This window comes from Sus scrofa, chromosome 13 (assembly GCF_000003025.6).
Source record: "Sus scrofa isolate TJ Tabasco breed Duroc chromosome 13, Sscrofa11.1, whole genome shotgun sequence".
Taxonomy (NCBI): Eukaryota; Metazoa; Chordata; class Mammalia; order Artiodactyla; family Suidae; genus Sus; species Sus scrofa.
Genome location: NC_010455.5, coordinates 135,467,232 through 135,491,290, shown reverse-complemented (window position 1 = coordinate 135,491,290; position 24,059 = coordinate 135,467,232). Strand labels below are relative to the sequence as shown.

Here is a 24,059-nt window from a genome sequence, read left to right as displayed (position 1 = left end):
AGCCTGACTCCGCGTGAGGGAAGGAGTCTGCCTTTCCCCAGAACACACCACCAAACTTCTGCCCACAGAAAGGCTCAGCTTCCTCTTTTCCACCCACTTGCCCAGCTTTGCAAGGGCTCCCTTCTCTCTCTCAATGTGCCCTCTCACTAAACAAAAGGTGAAGAGTCTCCCCCAGTGAGTGACTTGTAGAAACAGTAACTCCTCAGCTAATCTTAGCGCTAATCCCTGGGCTGTCCCATCCTGCGGCTTGTGCTGTTCTGTCTGGCACCGCCACTTACCCCCTCCTTCTGTTTCCTATTTCCAAGACAATCCAATAGGCAAAATAAAACAGTTCTCAAATACACAGTGACTCAGAGTTCTTCCTAATGACAACAAGCAGCAGCATTACTGAGCACTTATGATGTACAGGGCTGTGCCAGATTCATTTCTGAGACATGCGAATCTCTATCCAAGTCTAGGTGTGGCCGACTCCAAAATCTGCATCTTTGGCCACTACTCTTCGAAAATAATAATTAATAGGTCTTAAAAGCAATAGCTTGCGCCTATTAACCCCAATGAGATCCTGCTGTGTAGCACTGAGAACTCTGTCTAGTCACTTATGATGGAGCATGATAATGGGAGAAAAAAGAATGTATACATGTATGTGTAACTGGGTCACCATGCTGTAGAGAAGAAAAAAAAACTGTATTGGGGAAATAACAATTAAAAATTTAGACCAAAAAAAAAAGAGTTCCCACCGTGGCTCAGTGGTTAACAAATCCGACTAGGAACCATGAGGATGTGGGTTCAATCCCTGGCCTCGCTCAGTGGATTAAGGATCCAGCATTGCCGTGAGCTGTGGTGTAGGTTGCGGGTGCAGCTTGGATCCCGCGTTGCTGTGGCTCTGGCGTAGGCCAGCGGCTACAGCTCCCATTCAACCCCTAGCCTGGGAACCTCCATATGCCATGGCTGCAGCCCTAGAAAAGACAAAAAAAAAAAAAAAATTCCTAAAGTGCCTTCATACAAAAAGCCTCATCTAGCCCCTGAATGTGGCAGTGAAGAATGAGGGAGTTCTCTGGTGGCTCAGTGGGTTAAGGATCCAGCATTGTCACTGCTGTGGCTGGGGTTCGATCCCTGGCCCTGGAACTTCTGAATGCCAGAGGCACAGCCAAAAAAAAAGAGGAAGAAGAAGAATGAAGGTGACAAAGACTCTGAGATGCTAAGGGGTGGAGCAGTCTGCCCAGGGCCCCTGAGCTACGAACAGAGCCCAATCAGATCCCTCATCTTTCCACTGCCCCAGCTGCCCTGAAGTCTGAATAAGCTCTCTGGAAGTAGTCATTGCCAATGGTTTCCTAGACAATGAGAAAGAAGAAAGAAGTCACTGCCAATGAGATTTGGGGAAAAAAAGCTGCCCTCTGTTAACAATGTGATACTTTCTAATTTGGCCACGTTCACATCCTCCCAGACACTGCAAAGAAACTAATATCTAGAATATGAGATGACAAAAGTGATGAGCTACAAACAACCATGAGTTGTGCAACCTGAGACTGAGTCAGGGTGGAAGGGAGCCGCCAAAACTGGGAGCTCCTGAGCACACAGCTCCTCAGGTGTAAAGTTACACCAGCTACCTTCAGGCAGGGCAGATATTCAGCACATGGTAGGTGTGCAAAAACTGTTAGTTCCCTTATATCACAATCAATTCCAGGGCTGACAGAGGCTCCAGGTCATTAAAAAAAAAAAAAAAAAAAAAAAATCCCTACTCTGAAAGTTTGTTCCTTCAGCATGCCACGGATTCAAATGGACTCTGCTGATGGAAAAAAGTACTTTCTCCTTGGAAGGAGCATGTTCCCTGAGAAATGTGCATTAACTCGGGAATAAACTACAAGCATAGTCCCATAAAAAACAAGAACATTATCCATAACAGCTAAAAGTAGAACAACCCAAGAGTCCGTCAATGGATGAACAAAACGTGTCTATACATTCAATGGAGGATTATTCAGCCGGAAAAGAAAGGAAATTCTGACACATGCTACCACACAGATGGTCCTGGAAGACGCTATGCTAAGTGAAATAAGCCAGTCACAAAAGGACAAAGGTATATAGAGTCTGCTTCTATGAGCTACCTGGAGCAGTCAAGCTCAGAGAGAAACAAAGTGGAACAGTGGCTGCCAAATGCTGGGGGAAGGGGGTGAGGAGTTCATATTTAATGGATACAGAGTTTCTGTGTGGGATAACAAAGAAGTTCTGGAAACTGAGAGTGTGATGGTTAGACGATATTGGGAGCATACTTAATACCGCTGCTACCCACTTAGAATGGGTTAAGACGGCAAATTATATGTTACAAGTATTTAACCACAATTATCCAAAAAATAGCAAAGAAACTCCATCCGTCCACCAAGGCCTTGGACTCTGCTCCCTGGGGCCCGGGCCACGCCTCCCACTGCCATCCCCTTGCCTGGCTCAGCTTCCCTCATGAACTGGTCCACGCCAAGGGCACTCACCGGGCCGCAGGTTCACGGTGACCTCCTGTGGGGTCATCTGGATGACATCGGACTCCACCGGACTGGAGCCCTTGCTGCTGAGGGGCAGGCTCCGCAGGACCCGGGTGCTGCTGACCGGGCTCTCGAATTCGCCGCCGCAGCCATTCTTGACCAGGTTTGTCTTCAGGTCGCACCGGGAGGTGACAGACCGCAGGCTGCCGAAGTCCTGGAGGTGGAGAACCAGGAGAAGGGGGCAGGAGGCGGTCAGGGCGTCTCCCCAGAACACCCCAGGTTGCAGACCCATCACCATCCCCTCACCTTGGACCCTCTCCAATCCATTTTCTAAAAAGAGGATAAACCCCACCCCAAATGCCTCACCAAGTATCATTACGAGGATAAGCTGAGGGGCTGGAGATGAAAGCATTTTTCGAGCGGTAAATGCATTAAAAAAAAAATATTTTGGTTTCATTGTCATTTTAATGGTCAAAATGCTCCTTTTAAAAATGTGCTTTTCTGGGAGTTCCCGTCATGGCTCAGTGGTTAACGAATCCGACTAGGAACCATGAGGTTGTGGGTTCCATCCCTGGCCTTGCTCGGTGGGTTAAGGATCCGGTGTTGCTGTGAGCTGTGGTGTAGGTTGCAGACATGGCTCGGATCCCGTGTTGCTGTGGCTGTGACGTAGGCCAGTGGCTACAGCTCCGATTCGACCCCTAGCCTGGGAAGCTCCATATGCCGCAGGAGCAGCCCAAGGAATGGCAAAAAGACATAAATAAATAAATAAATAAAAATGTGCTTTTCTGCATGAGTAACAGGAGAAACTAACTGACATGGTCAAAAGATGCATATAACTGAAAATTCTTTGAAAGACAGCAGGTAAATGGTCAAGTAGCTGTCATGAGAGTTCAAGACCATGCAGCCACTACTGTGGTGGAGAGCAATGCGTGATCCACTTGTACCCTTCGGTCCCTCCTAGGAATTCATCATAAGAAAATGATCAAAAGGAAGGCAAAACTCTTTAAGAAGATATATACTGCAAGTTCTTTAGAAAAGCACAGAAATACATTTTTCTTTTGGCTTACAGGTTGATATCACCTCAACAGATGATATGGCCATTACAGATAAATATGAAGACTAAGCACACATTTCAGAACATAGGCATTAAGAAAAAAAATCAAAACAGAATTGTATCTGCATTAGGATTCCAAAGAAAAAAAACTGAAGACAGTTTAGGTGTTGCGGGGAAGCACATAAAATACTCTTTTATCTTCATTGTTATTTAAACAATAAAGCTACATCGATAAGAAAGATCTTTTCTTACGTTGGATCTAGGAGAAGGCTGGGCATCAGGATATCCCACCCTAAACTGGGCACTAGGAGTCTGGGCCACTTACTTTAAAACGAAATAAAGGAGTTCCCGTCATGGCTCAGTGGTTAATGAACGCTACTAGTACACATGAGGACATGGGTTCGATCCCTGGCCTCGCTCAGTGGGTTAAGGATCCAGCGTTGCCATGAGCTGTGGCGTACGTTGTAGATGTGGTTCAGATCCCAAGTTGCTTGGCTGTGGCGTAGGCCAGCAACTTCAGCTCCAATTTCACCCCTAGCCTGGGAACCTCCATATGGAAAAGTGCAGAGTGTGACCCTAAAAAGACTAGAAAAAAAATAATAAAATAACTAAAATGAAACACCGTGTTATAAAGTACGATAACAAGCACTGATCATTTTCCAGGAGGGGAATTTTCAATGGTAAAGCCAACCCTTTCATTGCCAGATATAGAAAACAAGATCACCTCCCTCAGCTGGCTGGAGGCTAGTGCTGGGCTGGAGCAAAGCCTAGAGAAGTTTCATGCTCTCTCTTCCTCCCTGCTCTGTAAACACTTTGCCAAAAAGCCTCAGGAGTCATGTGTCCTCTGACCACACAGGCACAGACACGCCGGGGGACTTCCCCTCAGCCTGTTCTAAGAGGCCCCCAGACCAGCCAGTGTCCATCAAGGCCCTTCCAAAATTCAAGATCCAAGAACTCAAGATGTTGCAGTTTTGTTTTTATGGCCGCACCCACAGCATATGGAAGTTCAGATAAGTAGAACCAGATGTGTTGTTCTGGGCCTCTGTGATTTTGGCTTTTTGTTTGTTTATAAATGAATTTTTCTTTTAATTTTGTATACTGAACCCTTGACATGACAGGAGATCTGGCCTGTCAACAACTTCAGGGAAAGGACTGTAAATAGAAATGGCTTTACAGACACTTGGGGAACAAGGTGAGAAAAAAATGATTATTCCAGCTTAAAAATCAGTCTTCTTGAAATTACGAGATTTCAAAGCTAGGGTTTCTAAATTGGATTCCCACCGATCAAGTTTGGCTCTGATTTAGCAATTCTTGTTTTTTTTTTTTTCTTTTTAGGGCTATCCCTGTGGCATATGGAAGTTCCTGGGCTAGGGGTTGATCGGATCTACAGCTGCCACCTATGCCACAGCAACACCAGATCTGAGCGACATCTGCAAACTCCACCACAGTTCATGGCAATGTGGGATCCTTAACCCAATGAGTGAAGCCAGGGATCGAACCTGCGTCCTCATGGATGCTAGTCAGGTTCTTAACACGCTGAGCCACGAAGGGAACTCCCTGATATAGCAATTCTGATGAAGTAGTAAAAAGGAAGGCACAAGGATTGGGGGACAGAGTGTTAACTTCCTGAGGGCCTTACAGGCATTGGTCACTGTCATGAGCTATCTGAAGCAAAGGATGAAAATTAGCTGTGCAGAGCTGACAAGGCTCAAGAGCCCACCTGCTCAGAGCCTACTTGGCTAGAGAATTTCTGAACTTCTTGCCAGCACAGTGGTCTTGCTGCCAGCTCCTCCAATTTGGGGGAAGTGGTTGTCCTCCTCCCATTTCTGATTGCCAAACTGCACCTTCAGGTCAAGGCCAGTGCATATCCCCACCACCAGGCTGTCAAGGAAACACCTTCAGGCTCCCCAGAACCATGGGAACCCCTGATGCCCTCCCATTGGTCTGGAGCAGCCAATCTGCTTCACCCTAAGCAGGAGGCACCTGCCTAATTCCTCACCCACAGCCTCAACCATTTGAGTCAAGATCATCCCCAGACACCTGGACACCTGCACTAGCAATGAACTTCATCTAAGCGTCCTGGTTATCCAGCACAAAGGCTATTTTTGATGGACAGTCCCCGACGGAGGACTCCTACAGGCCACCTGCTGCTCCAGGCTCATCAGGAGACTTCGAGTCCAGGACATACTTCTGAGAGTTGAAGAGCTCAGAAGCAGCCATACAGTGCCAATTACAACCTTGTTTGTGTAGCTGGTTTTCCCACTGTACTTTGGGGCTCTTCCCCCCCCCCGCCCCAATACTCAGGGGTTTTTTGTAAATTGCTTTTCACTGCTGTTTATTTTAGTTTCTCAATTTCTTGTTTGATGTGGCCCTCAAGGAACTAGCATTTATTTATTTATTCCTTTTGCCGCCACCCCGGCAGCTCTCTGGGGCTGCTTTAACATCTAAGAGGTCAAGAGCAAAGCCCTCTTCATGCCCCACACTGGCAGCAGCTTTCCCTTATTGCTCTTTACTCCTGTTCTTCAGGGTTGTGGCAAACCTCCACGCCAATGCTCAGCATCCTTGGAGTCTGCTGCGCCAGCAGGGAAGACCATGAACTCCCGTCACCCGGTTGCCAGCAGGAGAACCACCACTGACCATATTAAAACTGCCACTTTGGAGTTCCCATCATGGTGCAAGGGAAACGAATCCAACTAGGAACCATGAGGTTGCGGGTTCGATCCCTGGTCTTGCTCAGTAGGTTAAGGATCCGGCGTTGCCGTGAGCTGTGGTGTAGGTCACAGATGCGGCTCGGATCCCGCGTTGCTGTGGCTCTGGCGTAGGCCGGCGGCTACAGCTCCGCTTCGACCCCTAGCCTAGGAACCTCCATATGCTGCAGGAGCAGCCCAAGAAATAGCAAAAAGACAAAAATAAATAAATAAATAAAATAAAATCCTAGGGAGTTCCCGCTGTGGCGCGGCGGAAGCAAATCCAACTAGGAACCATGGGGTTGTAGGTCTGATCCCTGGCCTCGCTCAGTGGGTTAGGGATCTGGCGTTGCCGTGAGCTGTGGTATAGGTCGCAGACGAGGCTCAGATCTGGCATTGCTGTGCTCTGGCCTAAGGTCAGCAGCTATAGCTCTGACTGGACTCCTAGCCTGGGAACCTCCATATGCCGAGGGTGTGGCCCTAAAAAGACAAAAGACAAAAATAAATAAATAAATACATAAATAAAATAAAATCCTCCTCACAAGAGTGACATCCTGAACTCTGATATGCTAAGGGCCTTTAGATTCCAGAGACCTGACACTTGCCCCCCTGCCAGGTGTCGGAACACAGCAAGTTCCGGGGGAAGGGACTCTGGATGCATCACCTTGCCAGCCCTTCATGTGTACAGAGGAGGAGTTAGAGGCCCACACACCTACGTTCTATGTTCACCTGAGAAGCTTAAGTTCCTCCAGCCTCAGCTTTCTGGACCCAAGCTCAGTGTCCTTTGTATCATCTGCCTCCCTTCTCAGCCAAGGTCACTGCTGAATTCTACAGCAGGACTGTTGGCCCCAGACTCCATTCCTCTGAATTTGGTGTTTCCTTGTTGCCCCAGATGCTGAGCTCTTGCTGCTGTCTATCAAACCTGGAGGATGAATATCCATTTGATGCAGAAAAACAGGTATGAGCTTTCATCTCAATGAAGAAAAAATGGCAACTAGTTTTAGGATGGGCTTCTCACAGGGCAGCTCAGATGCTGGCAGGTGCTCCCAGCACTCTGTGCACCAAGAGGTTTCAGTTCCTGTGGGAGGCATCTGTCCATGGTCTCTAGAAACGCCCTCATGCACCCTCCAAGGGACTCAGGAAGGGTAAGTGCACTACAGGCAAATTACCAAGAGAAGCAACAGAACTGCAGAACAGGAACTTGAAACATCTTTCAAGGCTTTTAGTCACTACATGGTAATAATATAAGAAAGAGAAGGGAGCTGTTCCAAATTTAGATGGCTTTTACTTTGTTACAACTCAGAGGCTCAGGGTTGTTATACCCTGGCCCTCTCTGCTCCCTCCATCACCTGGAACAGAGGATACAATGAGCTCTACTGTTGGCGCCAACACTTCACTCCTGCACATTTTGTTTATCCGAACTCCCTCCTGCAGCCAAGGCCAGCGCACAGCGGTCTCTCTGCTGTCAGGCACTGCCACCAGTGCACTCAGGCTTGTCTGCCTGCTGCCACTCTGGTCATCACATCCTCTGCGAGCCTCACTGCCTGCTGTGGAAAGCCAAAACTCAAAAAAGATGTGGGTGGTATTTGGGGGAAAGGATAGGCTTTTGTTTGTTTCTGAAACGGCAGGGTAGAAACGTTGAGAAACTGCAGGCCTGGGAGAAGAGGAACCCAAGCAGGAAAGGGGGCAGACGCCCTGATCCCTGGGGTGAAGGGGAAGAAGATGCAAACAGGCCGACAGCCTGGCGGAGAAGTAGGCAGAAGTAGGGAGCTGCCCAGAGGCTGGGGCTCTGGCTTGACTGAGGGGGTGGGGGTGGAGGCAGAAGGGGAGTGATAAGAAATGGAAATCTGTGCAACAGCAACACACCACCACATGTGCTGCCTGCCTGGGGGGTGGAGGAACCCCTGTCCACTTCTACTCGGCTCACTTAACTCACTGGACCAAAGTTTATGAAGCACCGACAGTAAGCTTAAAACACAGCCCAAGAGATGTTCTCCCATAGATCTGTCTCACTATGAGCTGCAGTGGATGCTCATGGTGTCCATTCCTCCCCAGCTCAAAGGAGAATATAGGTCATGCCCCCTCTCCTCTTCCCGCCACTGTAAACTCCAGAAGGTCCAGTTGACAGGTCCTGCTTCCCAGCCTCTCATCTTTCTCCTTCCTCATATTCCCACCTCCAGTCCAGTCCTAGGGATCCCTTTACCCCTTCCCCCGCCCACCTCCAAGGCAAATTCCCTAGGCTTCTCCCACGCCAGGTCCTAGGTCCACCCTCCAAGCACCTCCACCCTCCAAGCACCTCCGGCCTCCTTGTTCTTGTCTCCGCAGGACTCCAGCTTCCACAGGGTGGCCTTACCTGCCCGGTCTTCTCTCTCTGGTTCCATAGCAGCCGGGACTGGCCCAGCGCCTCGAGGTGTCTCACTGTCACACCCCAGCCCTGAGCACCATCATCCTGCCTGCCTCCATCCCTTCTCCCATTGCCATAACCCTGCTTTCTGTCCCGGGGCACATGGGCCCCTCGGCCCTGCCCACTTCTCCCCAGACACTGCCCGTTGCCCCAGCGCATGGGCCTCGCTGCTCCCGGCACAGGCTGCTAGTCCACGAAGCCCTCTCCTTCCCCCTGGACACACAGCTAGATTAAGTCTCCCAGCTCCTGCTGTACTTAGTCCAAGTGACGTGACTGGTTTTAGACGAGAACAAGTGCGTGGAAGTAACGTGAGCTGTCCCCAGGCCTTGCCATAAAAGCATCCGCACACATTCTTCCCCACACACACCTCTTCACAGCTACCCGGGTTGTGAAACGTACCCTCTTAGAGCAGAGGCAAACTTCTACTTTAACAAAATAAAGAACAGGAGTTCCTGTCGTGGCACAGTGGTTAACAAATCTGACTAGGAACCATGAGGTTGGGGGTTTGATCCCTGGCCTTGCTCAGTGGGTTAAGGATCTGGCGTTGCCATGAGGTGTGGTGTAGGTCATAGGCGCGGCTCGGATCCTGGGTGGCAGTGGCTGTGGCTGTGGTGTAGCCCGGCAGCTACAGTTCCAATTAGACCCTTAGCTTGGGAACCTCTATATGCCACAGGTACGGCCCTAAAAAGACAAAAAAAAAAAAAAAGAACAAAATAGATGATAAGCTGCCGGAGTTTGTTGCATGTTTCACACCATGCAGTATAAACGGCACTAGGAGTGTTGAAGCTGGCCGAGAATAGCCTGGGGCTGTGACGAAGGACAAGGGACAGGGGCTAAGCTGTGTGGTAAGGACAGGTAGCATACCACCCCCCCACCCCCACATCTAGGGTAGGGGAGAGTCTGGTGACCCTGGTCTTGAAGCCAAAACATAAGGTCTGAAGCTGCCAGGAAAACCAGTTAGAAAATGCAGACAGGAGAGCCAGGTAAACAGGGCCATGTGGCAGAACCAGGCAGACAGATCCAGCATGAAGCACCAATCTGCGGCGGCAGGGGTGGAGAGGTTTGCAGGGAAGGCACTGGCCTATCAAACTCCACACCTCCTGAGAGAAAGAAACACAGTAATGGGAGGCAGGACTGAGAGAGGAGATGGAATTAGGTTACAAGTGGTGCAGAGAAGGCGTTTCCACCCCCACCTCCTGCCCAACTATATAAGGAAGCCATTGTGAGATCTGGAACACGAGGGAGGGAGGGAGGGAGTCCCCACGGAATGTGTTTGGGGCTAATCCGTGGTGGTATGCAGCCACAGGGCAGGTGGGTGGATCAGAATCCACAAAGACACACTGGTTAGGGACCTGGCCTCCCCCGCCGTCCACTCGGTACCAGCCCTCCACATATATACATATCATGTGCTCTTGGCAAATACTTTACTTCTTTGATGATGTCCCAGGATGAATGGACCACACTGACTTGTCTTGCTAAAGGACAGGGGTTGATCCAAACCATTCCTGGGGAGTTCCCGTCGTGGCACAGCAGAAATAAATCGGACTAGGAACCCTGAGGTTGCAGGTTCCATCCCTGGCCTTGCTCAGTGGGTTGGGGATCCAGCATTACCGCGAGCTGGGGTGTAGGCGGCAGATGTGGCTGGGATCCCGAGTTGCTGTGGCTCTGGCATAGGCCAGCAGCTACATCTCCGATTCGACATCTAGCCTGGGAACCTCCATATGCCGCCAGTGTGACCCTAAAAAGGCAAAAGACCAAAACAAAACAAAACAAAACCATTCCTGAATGCCCCAAACCCAGCACCCTGAAGCACACTCAGGCCTGGGGAAAGTTCACCCCCAGAGAGAACATGCATTCTCAGTGCAGGCACTGCAGGAGGTTTTGCAGCCAAGACTAAGCACAGAAGGAACCCAGGTGCCAGCCAGGACAATGACAGGCTCCTCGGGATAACATCAGTCACTACCAGGACCAGGACGTCAGACTTGTGAAATACTAGCACAGGAAAGGAAGAAACCTGAAGCACAACCCGGCTTCCGGACTCCGCTGCCCACATTTCACTAGAAAATATCCAGAGATGACAAGGTTCAGGCTGCGTTGATGAGCAGCCCCCTCCACAAGCTCTCTCCTGAACCGATCTCATTCTTCACTCCCAATAATGCTGGACGGTGGGAATTGCCATCTTCACTTTACATATCAAGAAACTGAGAGGCAATCACAGTAAAACTGAGATTTTAAACTTTGGTTTGCTAACTCCGTGTTCTTTCAGAGGGCCTGTGTTTATCAAATACGAATTCCTGTTAGATTCTTGGCTACATCGGAAGATGAATAAGACACAGTTTAGATTCTCAAGGGGATGATGATTTAATTGGTATCAGGCATGAAAATCAATGCACAGAAGTAAGAGGTTATAAATGCTACTGGAGGAGGATGGGAAAAGGGGAGGCAAAGACTGGTCATGGCCTGTACACACAGGTGTGTATTACGGAGCCACCCAATGAAATCCTTCCATCAACATGACTAAGCAGCTGTGATGTGACAGGCACCACTCCGGGTGTGGGGGAATCCAGCAGTGAAGAAAACAGATAAAATCCCTGCCCTAAGGTTCTGATGGAGGGAGCTTGCATTCTCATTTCAAATGGATGCACGGATGGATGGATAGATGGATGGACAGATGCAGAGACAAAGGGGTGAACAGACAGATGTGTCTGGGGGGAAATCATGTCAGTCTTCATGAAGTACATGAGTCTTGAGCGAACTCTTGAAAACTGAGAGACAAGGTGTTGGCCAGAGGAAGGCCCTCCAGGAGAAGCAGCAGCACAGGGACATCCACAAGGGAGTTCATTGGTCAGAGCTCTCTGGGGACCTTCCAGTCATTCCCTGGGGCCAGAGGGTTGGAGGTAAGCAAGGGACGAAGGTGAGGAGGCAGGCAGGGGCCATGGAACTTGGATGTGTCATTCAGGTCATAAGGAACCAGCAAAAGGTTTTCAAGGAAGTTCATAACAAAGACACTACAATTAAGCACAAATATGAAGGCTTTATATCTTGGGAAGAGTCCTCTCTCAAAGTAGCTTGTTTAGTCATCTCACTCTCTACTAGAAAAAATTCTAGAACAGTGTAAAAGACAGAATAGCCTAGAGGAGAGAGCTTAGGCTTAGAAGTCCAAGAAGGCAAACGCAAACCCTAACTCTGGAATATGGTGTGGCCTTGAGACAGTCTTTTCAACTCTCTGGGACTCGGATTTTCAGCCATAAAATAGGTGTAACACCACCCATCTGACAGAGCTGTTGTGAGGATTATTAGAGACACGATGTGCAAAGTAGGTGGCATCAAGTCAGGTCCCACATGATAGTTTTTAGCCATCACAGGCTGAAGGAGCCCCGAGACCTCTGGGACTGCATCACGGTGAAGAGGTCAGGCCTCCCAGGAGCCATGGTCCCTGACAGGTACACACAGTGAATTGCAGAGGCTGAGCCAGTCCAAATGGCAAGTCGTGTGTTCTTTTAAAAATAACCTTAATGGTGCACTCGGGCAAAGAGAGTTTGTGCTCCAATGGCCCTAACAACAGTTTGGAAAACTGGCCCAGAAATTTTCCCCAAGGCAGGAGGTTTAGAAATGGAGTATTTCCTGATTAGCCCAGCAAGCACTGCTATTTGCATTGCTTTACAACAGCAATATGCCTATTACCACCCCAGACCTACCTCCCTTCCTATAGGGCTTGAAGATACCAACAGCAGCCATTCTTTGCAAATAAAATAATTTCATAAAGGTCAATTCTTAATATTCAGCCTCAGAAACAGCACTCTGCATTGACTGGCGTCCACCAACAGGCCACCCACTCGGGCATGATTTAAATCGTTATGCAACAGACTCGCTTCACAAGCCCAGGTCTTTCACCAAATAACAGAAAACTATACAGGACTCATACATAACTAGTTCCCTTACAAGAGGGAAGGAAGGTCTTCTTTCCCTAAAACAGGATTAAAATATTCAACAGTACCTAGAGACCCAACTTAATTTATAAAAATGCAGTTTTTGGGAGCTCCCATCGTGGCTCAGTGGTTAACAAATGTGACTAGGAACCATGAGGTTGTAGGTTCGATCCCTGGCCTTGCTCAGTGGGTTAAGGATCCGGCACTGCCCTGAGCTGTGGTGTAGGCCCAGACACAGCTCAGATCCCACGTTGCTGTGGCTCTGGTGTAGGCTGGCTCTACAGCTCTGATTAAACCCCTAGCCTGGAAACCTCCATATACCGCGGGAGCAGCCCTAGAAAAGGCAAAAAGACAGAAAATAAATAAAATAAAAATAAACAAAATAAAAATGCAGCTTTTCTTTTGTCAGCACCCTGGGAGAAAGAGGAAAAGGCAGCTTGCAGAATCTGCACACTTTTTCTGCACAACTTGTATGCTGGTATGCCACCCCCCAGCCCCTCACCCCAGCCCTCCTCCCCTCCCCTGCCCATATACCTCTTTGAAGCACCAGGCACATTTTGGGTGGATAAGCAGACAGTCTTCACACGAGGTGGCACTTCCACTAGTGCATATGTTGAGACCTTCAGAGAAAGATAAAGACGCACCAATTAGTTTCTGGCTATACACCCTATTGAGAAGGCCTCCAAACAGGGCAGAAGGAGGAGTCGCTTCCCTTCTCTACATGCGGCCTTCACGAGGCTGAAGGGTTCAGGTTCCGGTGCTAATTGCAAGTGGGGGCTCACCGATTAAACACTGACAGTTTTTGAAGCACCCACCACGTGCACACTTGGTGTTAGTGTAACGGAGAAGGGACCTGTGGGGCTCCAGGGCACAAAAGCCATTCTGCATCCCCCCTTTCTTATTCTTAGGAAATGGGCCTCATTCAGCCTCCACGACCTTCCCTGAGTTCCAAGGGGCAGGTTCAGACAGTTGCTGATCCGGGAAGAAGGGGATGCACAGACAAGGGAGGACCAGTCAGGCAACAATAACACAGCCTTGGGGCAGGATCCTGGTTCCCTCTCAAGGGATACACATAATGATGTAGGCACGTTATACACCCAAGAGAAAAGTTATATTCCTTATGCTTCTTTTAGAAATGAATGCTTTAATACCGAACAGCTTGGAGAACTTCCTTGTGCTTCTCCCTTGTTTGACTGCACCCTCAACACAATCACCCATAAGCTAAAGATTAGGCACCATGAGCACAACTGCCTGTGAGTTTAAAATTTTTTGTTTTTTTGCTTTTTAGGGCCACACTCACGGCATATGTAGGTTCCCAGGCTAGGGGTCAAATTGGAGCTACAGCTGCCAACCTACGCCATAGCCACAGCAATGCGGGATCCAAGCCATGTCTGCAACCTACACCACAGCTCACGGCAACGCCAAATCCTTAACCCACTGAGCCAGGCCAGGGATGGAACCCACAACCTCATGGTTCCTCGTCGGATTCATTTCCGACATACCACGACGAGAACTCTGAGTTAAAGATTATTATCACATGATGTTTTTCAGGAAGTTTCCTAGTTTGTTCTAATTTCTGATTAATGTGCCCTTTCTGCAAATACTGTTATTCTAGGCAATAACCCAGAAAACCACCAACAGGATCAAGCCGAGATCTCCAGACTCGATGACTAAGATTTCCTCAAAGAAAGAATGCATGTTTGCCTCAACCCTGATTCTTATGGGAAACCCTGTTTTTCTCCTTTTAGACCATAAAACTCCCTGCAATTCTTCCCCAAGGAGGGTACAGTCTTTAAGACATTCGCCTGCAGTGGCCTCCTTTGCCTGGCAAAGCAATAAAAGCTATTTTTTTTCTCCTTCACCCAAAACACTGTCTCCATGTTTCTATTCAGCACCAGTGGAGAGAGGCCGAGTTTCGGCAATTAGTAGCTCCCATTTCTTCTGCTGTGCCCACCTAGATTCCACTCCCTCTGCCCCAGCACAGCAGGTCGTCCCTCCTTGGGAGGGAACAAGGCCCTTTTATACTTAGTCCAGCCAAAGTGACAGAAAAGGGAAGAAAAAAGAACAGATCAGTCTCCTTCAGACATAAGGAAATCCTACATTAGGTACCGTCACACCAAATCCACAGCGTGCGGAAAGAAGCCAGCACAGCCCTCGAAGAATGCATCCCAGGAAATCCTTGCCAGCTTGTGATAAAGGAAACCCTTTAACATGATCATCTACTACCAGTAGGTCAAATAAGAAAAAAACATATCATCCCAGTAGGTAATAAAAAGGCATCTGATCAAATTCAAACCCCATTCTTCGTTAAAACAAAACAAAACAAAACCCAGAAACTAAGATTTGAAGGAAACTTCTTCACTGTTGTAGAAGTTACTTTTTTCAAACCTTAGCCAGTTCCTCCCTCCCCCGTTGCCATCATTCTGGGGAGGGGGGCTCCTGAGGCAGGCTCAACTGTAGCACCCTCCTCTCCATCCCCCCTTCGAACCCCACCCTCCACCCCCAACCCCAAGAGCACAGGCACCTTGGTGAAACTTATCATTCCCGTTCTTTGCCTTTCTCTCTGAAACATCCAAGAGATTTCTTTTGACCAAGAGCAGAACCACTTGGTTTTTCACTGAACAGAAATAATTGTATCTGGTCCTCACAGCATGAACAGACCCAATGGTCTCTTCTGGTGGTTACACAGGGGCCACGAGATAAAAGGAAAAAGGAAAAACCCAGGCCTATCACCCTAGGAGAAGGGCTCAGACTGTAAAGGAGAAAGGAGGGTTAAAGCGATTAACAAGGAGAGTGCAAGAGAAAACCCAGGAGGGGGAGACTGTTCCCCAGCTCCACCAAACAGGAGAATAATATTGGGTGTAAGACACTTGAAAACTGTAACATTTCCCTAATTTGGTAATTTTAACTCCCTACTTCTTCTTTGTCACTAGCAGTAAAAACCCACAGAAATCAGGGGGATATATATAGGAGGGGCACCAGAGGAAACAAGTACCATCAGGCTTAAGAATGGCAGCTGGGATGGAAGGCAGAAAACTGGCAGCACCTGAGATGCTGGGAAAAAAGGAATAAAATTAATTTAAAGGAGTTCTCGTTGTGGCTCAGCGACTAGTATCCATGAGGACACGGGTTCGATCCCTGGCCTCACTCAGTGGGTTAAGGATCCTGGGTTGCTGTGGCTGTGGTGTAGGACAGCAGCTGCAGCTCCAATTCGACCCCTAGGCTGGGAACCTCCAAATGCCATGGGAAGGGCAACCCCCCCCCCAAAAAAAAAGAAAGAAGAAAAAAAATTAATTTAAATTACAAAAATAAATAAATAAAATTTGGCTACTGTTTTGACAAATTCAAATTCAAGAAACCTTGCTCTAATCATGTCTTAAATGCCAAACCCTGGGCTAGGGGATGCTAGAGATATGGAGATGAATGCCCCCGGGCCTTGCCTCCAAGAGCTCACAGTCAGCCAGGGACCAGGTAGCAGCCAGGCACTCTGGGAACCAAAAGCATAGGCTGCATGCTGATCCAGGCAACAGTGCCAGCATTACCCTCTTTGGCATCCTCCTCCTCTCTCCACCTATTAATATTTCAGAAAGTTTGGATTTGGCTGCATGAGTCACTGGGCACCACCAGCATTTTGAGAGGAAGGAAGCAATGAATAAAAACATTAAACAGCTGCAGTTCACAAATGTCAGAGTGTTGTGTCTAGGTCATGGAAATAGGCACTAGCAGCCCAGAAGGTGGCCACAACTTTTCTTGGTTGATGTTTCCACAGTGACTAGTCCCTGCTCGACGTCAAAACGGCCTGCGGCCCTTAATGTCTCTGAAGCCCAGGGGGCGGGTTACTGCACACCATCATCTGGAAACACACTCTCCTTCCGCAACTCATTGACTCATCTGTCCCAGTAATCAATCATCCCGGCAGCCACCAGGTCCGGCTGATCCTTCAAGATGCATGAAATGTTTCTCCTAATCCAATCCTTCCGGCCTACGCCCTCCTCCAGCCCCCACCCCCATCCCAGAGCCCATGCCAGGCCCTCTGAGGACTTTGGCCGTCGCCTTCCAGCTGGCCTCCCTCCATTCTGCTTCTTCCCATTTCTGTCTACCCCACAGGCCAAGGTCACACGATACCCACTGACGCACTCCTCCAGCAGTTGGAATTTCCTGATCATTCAGCGGGATAACAGAGGTGAGTACCAAGCCGGAGTGCTCCCACTGGCAGGGGGAGGGGAGACAGAGGGCACAATTCAGTGGGGATAGTGGGAAACTCATAACGACCCCACTGAACGATATAGGGAATGCACCGACCCTGGAAAGCACACAAATAAGAACAGACCCTGCTGTTCAGAACAGTTACCATCTGCGCCACCACCTTCGTGATAGGGCTGAGAAGCCAGGTGCTAAGGCCCTGGAATGCCCCTCTCTCCTCATGCCCTGACATCCGCCATGTGTGTCACACAACAAAGCATTTCCAGTGTTGAATCTAGCAGTTAAATAGTCATCAGTCCAAAGATGTTACCATGAAATGCAAACATGCCCTAGGAAAGATCTGTCTCAGTCAGTTCATTATCTTGGCTGCCTCTCTGAACACCACACATCTGCAGAATACTCTACCACGTCAGCTTTAGAGAGATGACTTCTTTTTAAAAAACACCACTTCATACACGGGAATACGACGCAGCCTTAAAAAAGGGATGTGCATGCTCCCTGTTCCCTGCATACCGATATGAAGGGCGCCCTGATGTATTTATCGCTATGTTAACACAAAAGACAAGAGGCAGAACAGTGTGTTTAGTGCTGCCTTGCAATAGAAATGGAGACGGTTTAAAAAACATGTGTGCTGAGATTTAGATGACGAAGAGATGCTTATGGTGTAATGTTAAGTGAAAATAAAAGTATACAAAATTAGAAAAAAAAATAGAAATGGGGGAGGGAGATTTGTAATAACTGTTTAGAAAACACTACAGATGCATAAGAAACCAACAGGGATAGTCTGAGGAGGGAAGGGAATGAAGCAATAGCCTAGACCGATGGGCAAGAGGAACGGAAGAGAGAGCTCTCACTCCACACTTGCCATGCCTTTAAAAATACATGACTATATCACCTATGCAAAAATTAATTGGTCCTCCTCCAAAATCCATAATTCTAATCTATTCATAAGGACAAATCCTGGTGGAGGGACAGTCTATAAAATATCTCCTCAAAACCGTCAAGGTCTCAAACGCAAAACTGGAAAACCATCACAACCAAGAGGCACCTCCAGAGACAGGACCACTCAATGTACTGTGGTGTCCTGCATGGGATCCTAGAACACCAATGGGATATTATGTAAAAACTAAGGAAATTGTGCATCAAGTACAGACTTAAGTCAAAAAGAACACAGCAATGTGGTTCACTGATTGAAACAATCATGCCATACTAAGGTAAGATTTAAATAACAGGGAAAAATGGAAGTGGGGCATAAGGCAACTCTGCTACTTTCTCAAACTTTCTTTAAAACTGTTTTACAAATTTAGGTAGCTGAGGTTTTTTGGTTTGCTTTTTTTTTTTTTTTTTAAAAGGCCACTGATACCATGATGGATGTGGAGAGGAATCAACTGAGTACCAATTACTGTGTCCCTATCAGGAACCTAAAGGTAAAGGAGACCCAAGCAATTCACCATATAGCAGGTGAGGCAGAGCGCCCTCCAGCCCCCAGTATCTGTAACAGACACAACATGCTATGAGAGCAACGAAATCAGAGGCCAACTCTGTTCAACCCGAGCGAAGCCGGGAACCAACTAAGTCTTCACGGAGGATGGGACATTTAGGCTAGAGTCCTGGGATGAGGAAAGGACATCCTGGCAAGAAAGATCCAAGCACTTGTTCCATCACTTACTGGCTACATGACCTCGGACACGTCCCTTAACCTGTCCTGGCTTCAACATCCAAACACAAACAGTTCAGGAAGGGTGGAGTAAACGGGCTCTATCATAGATCCCCTGGCTCCAAAAATCTTGAAACATTCAAATGAGTTCTCTCCCCTGCAGAGAGAACTTCTTTTTTTTTTTTTTTTTTTTTTTTTGTCTTTTTGGGGCTGCATCCGAGGCATATGGAAGTTCCCAGGATAGGGGTCCAATCAGAGCTGAAGCCGCCAGCCTACACCAGAGCCACAGCCACACAGGATCTGAGCCTCATCTGCAACCTATACCACAGCTCATGGCAACACCAGATCCTTAACCCACTGAGTGAGGCCAGGGATCGAACCAGCATCCTCATGGATACTAGTCAGATTTGTTAACCATTGAGCCATGATGAGAACACCCAGCCAGGATGTTTCTTAATAAGCTACATGCACAGTCCTTGACCTCAAAGCTAGTTATAGAAGGCGGCAAAAAGGTAAGGACGGAACACTCCACCTCCAACACACACACACAGTACCAAGATGAGTTCATCCTTTCATTCAAAGAATATGAGTCAGGCACTGTTCTAGGCACAGAGGATATAGTAATGAATGAAATCAACAAAACTCCCTGCCCTTTCTAAGCTTACGTCCAAGCAAGGACAGAATCCTCAAAGGAGACAGACAATAAACCAGATAAGCAAGGACATTTGATGCTGATAAGCGCTAAGGAGGAAAAAGCAAGGGAGGGAAGGAGACAGGAAGAACATGGGGCAGGAGGCTGCAGCTCTGGCTGGGAGCAGCCAGGGAAAAGTGAACTGCTGCGCTGGAGACACTGAGAAAGGGCCTGGGGTGGAGAAAGCCCGCCCTGCAGAGATACGGGGGGAGCATTCCAGGCAGAGGGAGGGGCCTGCAACCAGAGCTGGAAGAACAGTGAGGCCCCTGGGGGTGGACTGAAGTGCAGGAGGGGAAGTGCTAAGAGGGCTGGGGGGGGCGGGGCAGGAAGGCGTTCCCGGAGAGCCTGGCAGGACCCCTGGCAGGCCTTCCAGAAGCCACTGGAGGGTTTTAAGCAGAATGACAGGTCACTGGAGTTTTGACAGGATCACTCAGAGAGTTGGGAATAACTCTAAAAGAGACAAGCAACCATCTCTGAAAAGGGGTGGGGGGAGGGAACTACTAACGAAAGAAGGGGGGTCACTCTACACCCCCCAACTCACCCCCAGCATCCACCATAAGGGAGCTGACAAGACCTGCCTGGGAGCCAACTTTTCACCATGGGGCCCAGGAATCAAACCTTACATTCATTCAGTAGAAGCATCCTTACAAACAAATGAGCACCTATAAACGTCAAGTGTTCCTTTACACATATAAAGGCCACTAATCCCATTTCAGCTAGAAAGAAGGAAACCTGAGCCCTCAGCCCTGGCCAACTGAAAATACCTGTGAAGAGATGCCACCCCATGAACCCAGCTGCAGGCCACCATGGGAAAGGGCACTATCATTGAAGTCCTATGGAATCGCCCCATGTTTCTGATATTGTTCAAACTTCCCAGACTATTTCCCTGAGCCAGCCAAAGTAGAAAAAATAGTTACCAGGGTAGGCCGGCACCATGGCCCGCAGCCAACTACTTAGATATTTTAATTCTCCGTTGCCTCAGTAGCTAAATAAGCATGGAGAACAAGCAGGAGAGGAATACTAATTAGAGCTAATTAGACCCTGCCCTCTTCTGCCTCAATCCCCTTTATTAAAAGCCCCCCTAATTCAAGGATGCTGGCGCTAAAGTGTAAAATACCTAGGGGGTAAACAGCGGCCGATGGGCCAAACCCCTATTTGCATTTCTAAACCTTTGCTTGGTTACCTTAGGTGAGCCGGCAAACCCCAGGCCAAATTCTGTCGGTCTCACCACAGACCAGGGGAATCGTGGTGCCGGGGGAGTGCTGCCAACAGGCGTGAAGTAAATAGGATAAAGGGCTCTCCTAGGATTTAGAGCCTTCCAGTGTGCAGGGCATTCACTAAAAGAACATTTGATTTTTTTTTCTTTTTAATAAACTATGATAACAAACATGACTCCAGCTCTGGAGCCCGATCAGTGCCACACTCCTCCCCACTTCTTAGTAGAGAGCAAGAGCCTCACCCCAGAGAAACTCTTTTCTGACTGTGTGGGAAGACCTGTCTGGAGGCCCTCCACAAGGCGAAAATAAGAGCAGATGGGGTGGGGGGGCAGCCTGCCAGGGCTATGTTTGAAATGAACCCCCTTAAATTAAAAGACTGTTTCCTGCTGGAGTAAACACACAGATGAAAGTGTGGTGCAAGCAGTAGAAGGGCAACTTGGCCACTGATCTAGGGACTCCCAGGCAGGCATGACCCTGCAGATCACCGTTGGGTTTTTTTTTTTTTTAAACTGGGTAATGAAGGTTTTTCTTTCGAATCCTGTTTCTAGTAGCAAGACGGAAACAAACTCTGGAGAAAGTACCCTGCAGTGCTTCAAGAAAAAAAAGATAAGGGAAGGAAAAGAAAAACTCTTGTTTCAAACTATGCAGCTGGCTCAGCAACACTGGGAACCTAGGAGAGAAATCACACAGATATGTGTCAACCCCTCCTAACCTTGAGAAGCTCCAGGGCACTAAGAGGGAGGTGGCCAGGTCTGAAGGCCAAGGACAGCCTTGCTCTACCACGGCTCTGCTGCTCCACGGCTCGAGGACTGGCTGAGCTCTAAGCAACGGCGGCAGAAGAAAGGAGCACTGAAAGAGGTGGGATTAAATGGCCGTGGCTCAATGCTTTTTTCTCTTCCTAAGCTGCACCATGTGGGACAAAGGGCTCTGGACCAAAAAGCTATGAGGCTGATGGACAAGGGCAGTGGGCAAATCACTTCGCCCTCTTGGGCCTGCTGGAAAAATGAAGATCATGAAGAAGATGTATTTGAACTTTGAAAAACAGAAATCACAATGCAAATGGAAAATAATGTATTGAAAGAATTCCTTGCAACTGGAAGTGTTTAAGTTTTTATTAGAATCACAGAACGTCAAGCTGTAAGGGAATAAAGAAGGCATCTCCTTCAGCAATTGCCAAACTTCTGGATTTCACAGGTCATTAAGATTTAAAAACAACAGCAACGAAGAAGAGGAGGTAAAATGTTTATAGGACTGCCAGGTTTTTTAATTCTTGCCCAAATGGAAAACTACCCTTCATTAACAGTACATATTACTAAAAGAGGTTTTCTCACCAAAAATATAAAAAGAAATAATTTGAAATTAAAGGCCAGTCCATGTGAAGCAGGGGACTGTTGGCAACGATATACTACTCCTGTATGTGACTCAGGCTACATCCTCCTCTTTGCATTTCCCTGGGAACCCACAAAAACATCAGTGATCTGGCACTGGCTGCCAGATGGTGTTTGCAAACCACTGATCTACTTCAAGCTCTGGCGTGATAAAAGAAACCTGCTACAGTAATAAGTTTGAGTTGGGGGTCAGAAGAAAGTTTTAGTTTGCCCAGACCCTTCCTGCCTCCCAAAGAGAAACCTCCACTGCCTTTACATAAATGAGACACCATAGGGAAGAGCCCTCCCCTTCCCTCGAGCGTCAGACACCTGGTTCACAAGACCAACGTATAGTATCTCGAATTCGCAAGTAAACAAAGCATCTCAACACCATTATCTCCTACAGGAAACGAGAAAATTTGGAGCTTCCTGCTTTTGGAGGGGACGGAGTGCAGGTAGCTCATCTGCCTGGCAGCCCCAGCGCCCAGCAGAGCATCCTCCCTCTGGGGCCTCCCAACAACCCGCCACATCCAGCCCTCTCCCAACTTCGAAAACTTAAAGCAGGTTAACTGAGGGCTCCTCACCCAGCCGCCAGCCCAGGGCAGTGCCCTGCGAGGGCAACTGCACACCCGCTGCCCTCTGCTCCAGAATCCTTCAAAATCAGGGAATGTGCTGCCCGGAGTGTTCATAAACCGCAGGGTACAGCCAGGCAGAAGTTGTCAGATCTGGATGTTCCAGGTGGGGATGTGGTTTGGGGCCCAGGTCTCCCCCTCGGGTGTGCAACGGCTTGGGGGAAGGGGGGGTATATCTTCACAGGAAGGCGGCCGGCCTAGGAGCGGTGAAACTCTAGAATCCGCTAAGGGGCACCGGCACCTCCAGGAGACGAACCCTCAGGAGAAGCCGTGGCCCCACGCTTTGGCTTCAGAGAAGACTCCAAGTCACGCGCCTCCAGGTGCCCTTCGATTCTCCAGGGACCAGGGCACCGGGGCATCACTTGGCGCCTCCCTGCACCCGGGCCGCCCCGAGCCGGCCACAAGGGCCGCTTTGTGCCAGGGAGTGCAGAGCCCGGATCCCGACGCGGGGCGGCAGGCGGCGGCCCTCCCCGCGCACTGGGCGCGGGCGCACGCAGGCTGGGTCAGCAGACGGGCAGGGCTGTTTACACAGGAAGGCTCCTCCTTGCCCGGGAGGGGGCTGGAGGCCGAACGACTGCCCTCAGGGGCTGCGGCGGACCCCGCGCGCGGTGGCTCACGCAGTTCGGGAGCCGTCCACCCGGCCGTCCCCGGCGGCTAGCCACCAAGGAGTGCCCTGGGGACGCCTCTACTTTCAGACAACAGCCCCGGCCTCGGAACCTCCGAGACGCCCGCGGGCGGCTGGCTGCGCCACAAAGTTTCCTTCGGCACGGCGGGCGGCGCGGCTTACCTGGGAGCCGGGGCACGAGCGCGCAGAGCCCGAAGAGGCAGGCGTACAGGGGCGCGGGGGAACGCGGCATGGTGGGGCTCCCGGCTCAGCGGCGGCGTGCGGCGGGGGCCGGGGCGCGGGGGCGGAGGGCCGGGGGCCGCGGCCGAGTGGGAGGCGGGGGCAGCTGAGCTGGCCCGCGCCCTGCCGCCACCATCCCTCCCGCAGCGCTCTCGCCGCCCAGTCCCAGAGCCGCCGCTGCGCCGGCTCGCCGGCCGGGACGCCCGGGGTGTCGCCGCTCGGGACGGCCCCGGAGGGCGGCTCTGGGCAGGCGGATCGGCAGGCTCTGCGCTACGGCGGCGACTCTGGCTCCGGGACGCGCCCCGCGCTGAAGCTCCCCTGCGCGCCGGCACACTCTGCCCGTCGCCTCCGCCCCTTCCCTTCCTCCCTCAGGCCCGCTGGGGTCCACTTTCCTCCTCTCCTTTCTCCTCCCCTTCTCTCCCCTTCCCGGCCCCCGCCCGACTGCCACTCGGTCAGTTTACGGCGAGGCGGGGCTGCGCGAGCTCCGCCCCGCGCGGGGACCGGCCCGAGATTGGAGGCCGAGGGCGTCCAGGTGGGAGCTGCTTCCAGCGCACCTGGGGGCGGGGGCGGGGGCCGAAATCGCGAGGTGGGTTTCGGCGGAGCTTTGGTAGCAACTGGAGGCTACGGGAAGGGGGCGGAGCCGGCTCCGCAGGCTGGCGGAGGTTGCTTGGAGTTGGTGAACTTCAGCAGGGAGAGCGGGTCTGGGGAAATCGTCCTAAGGCGGTGTCGCCCTCCCAGAGCCGGGCTTGTCACGGCGAGGCGACGCCTTCGGTGGGGAAGAGAAGGCGCATGGGGCGTGGAGGCACTCATACAACACACTTTCCCCTCATTAAAGTTTTGCCCCGTTCTCGGATTGGAGACGGGCCAATATGTCGCTAGTTTGTGTTTCCCTTATCTCGATTC

The 24,059-nt window shown here is 49.9% G+C and overlaps 1 protein-coding gene across 1 annotated transcript in view; it reads right to left on the bottom strand.

The window, feature by feature from the left end:
* Positions 1–23,180, bottom strand: part of ITGB5 (integrin subunit beta 5) — a gene marked incomplete at its 5' end in the record, with an annotated part of 119,373 nt that extends 96,193 nt beyond the window's left edge. The window contains 3 exon segments of the mRNA NM_001246669.1: positions 2,481–2,685; positions 13,080–13,165; positions 23,100–23,180. Of these exon segments, the coding sequence (NP_001233598.1) occupies positions 2,481–2,685; positions 13,080–13,165; positions 23,100–23,169 (361 nt within the window).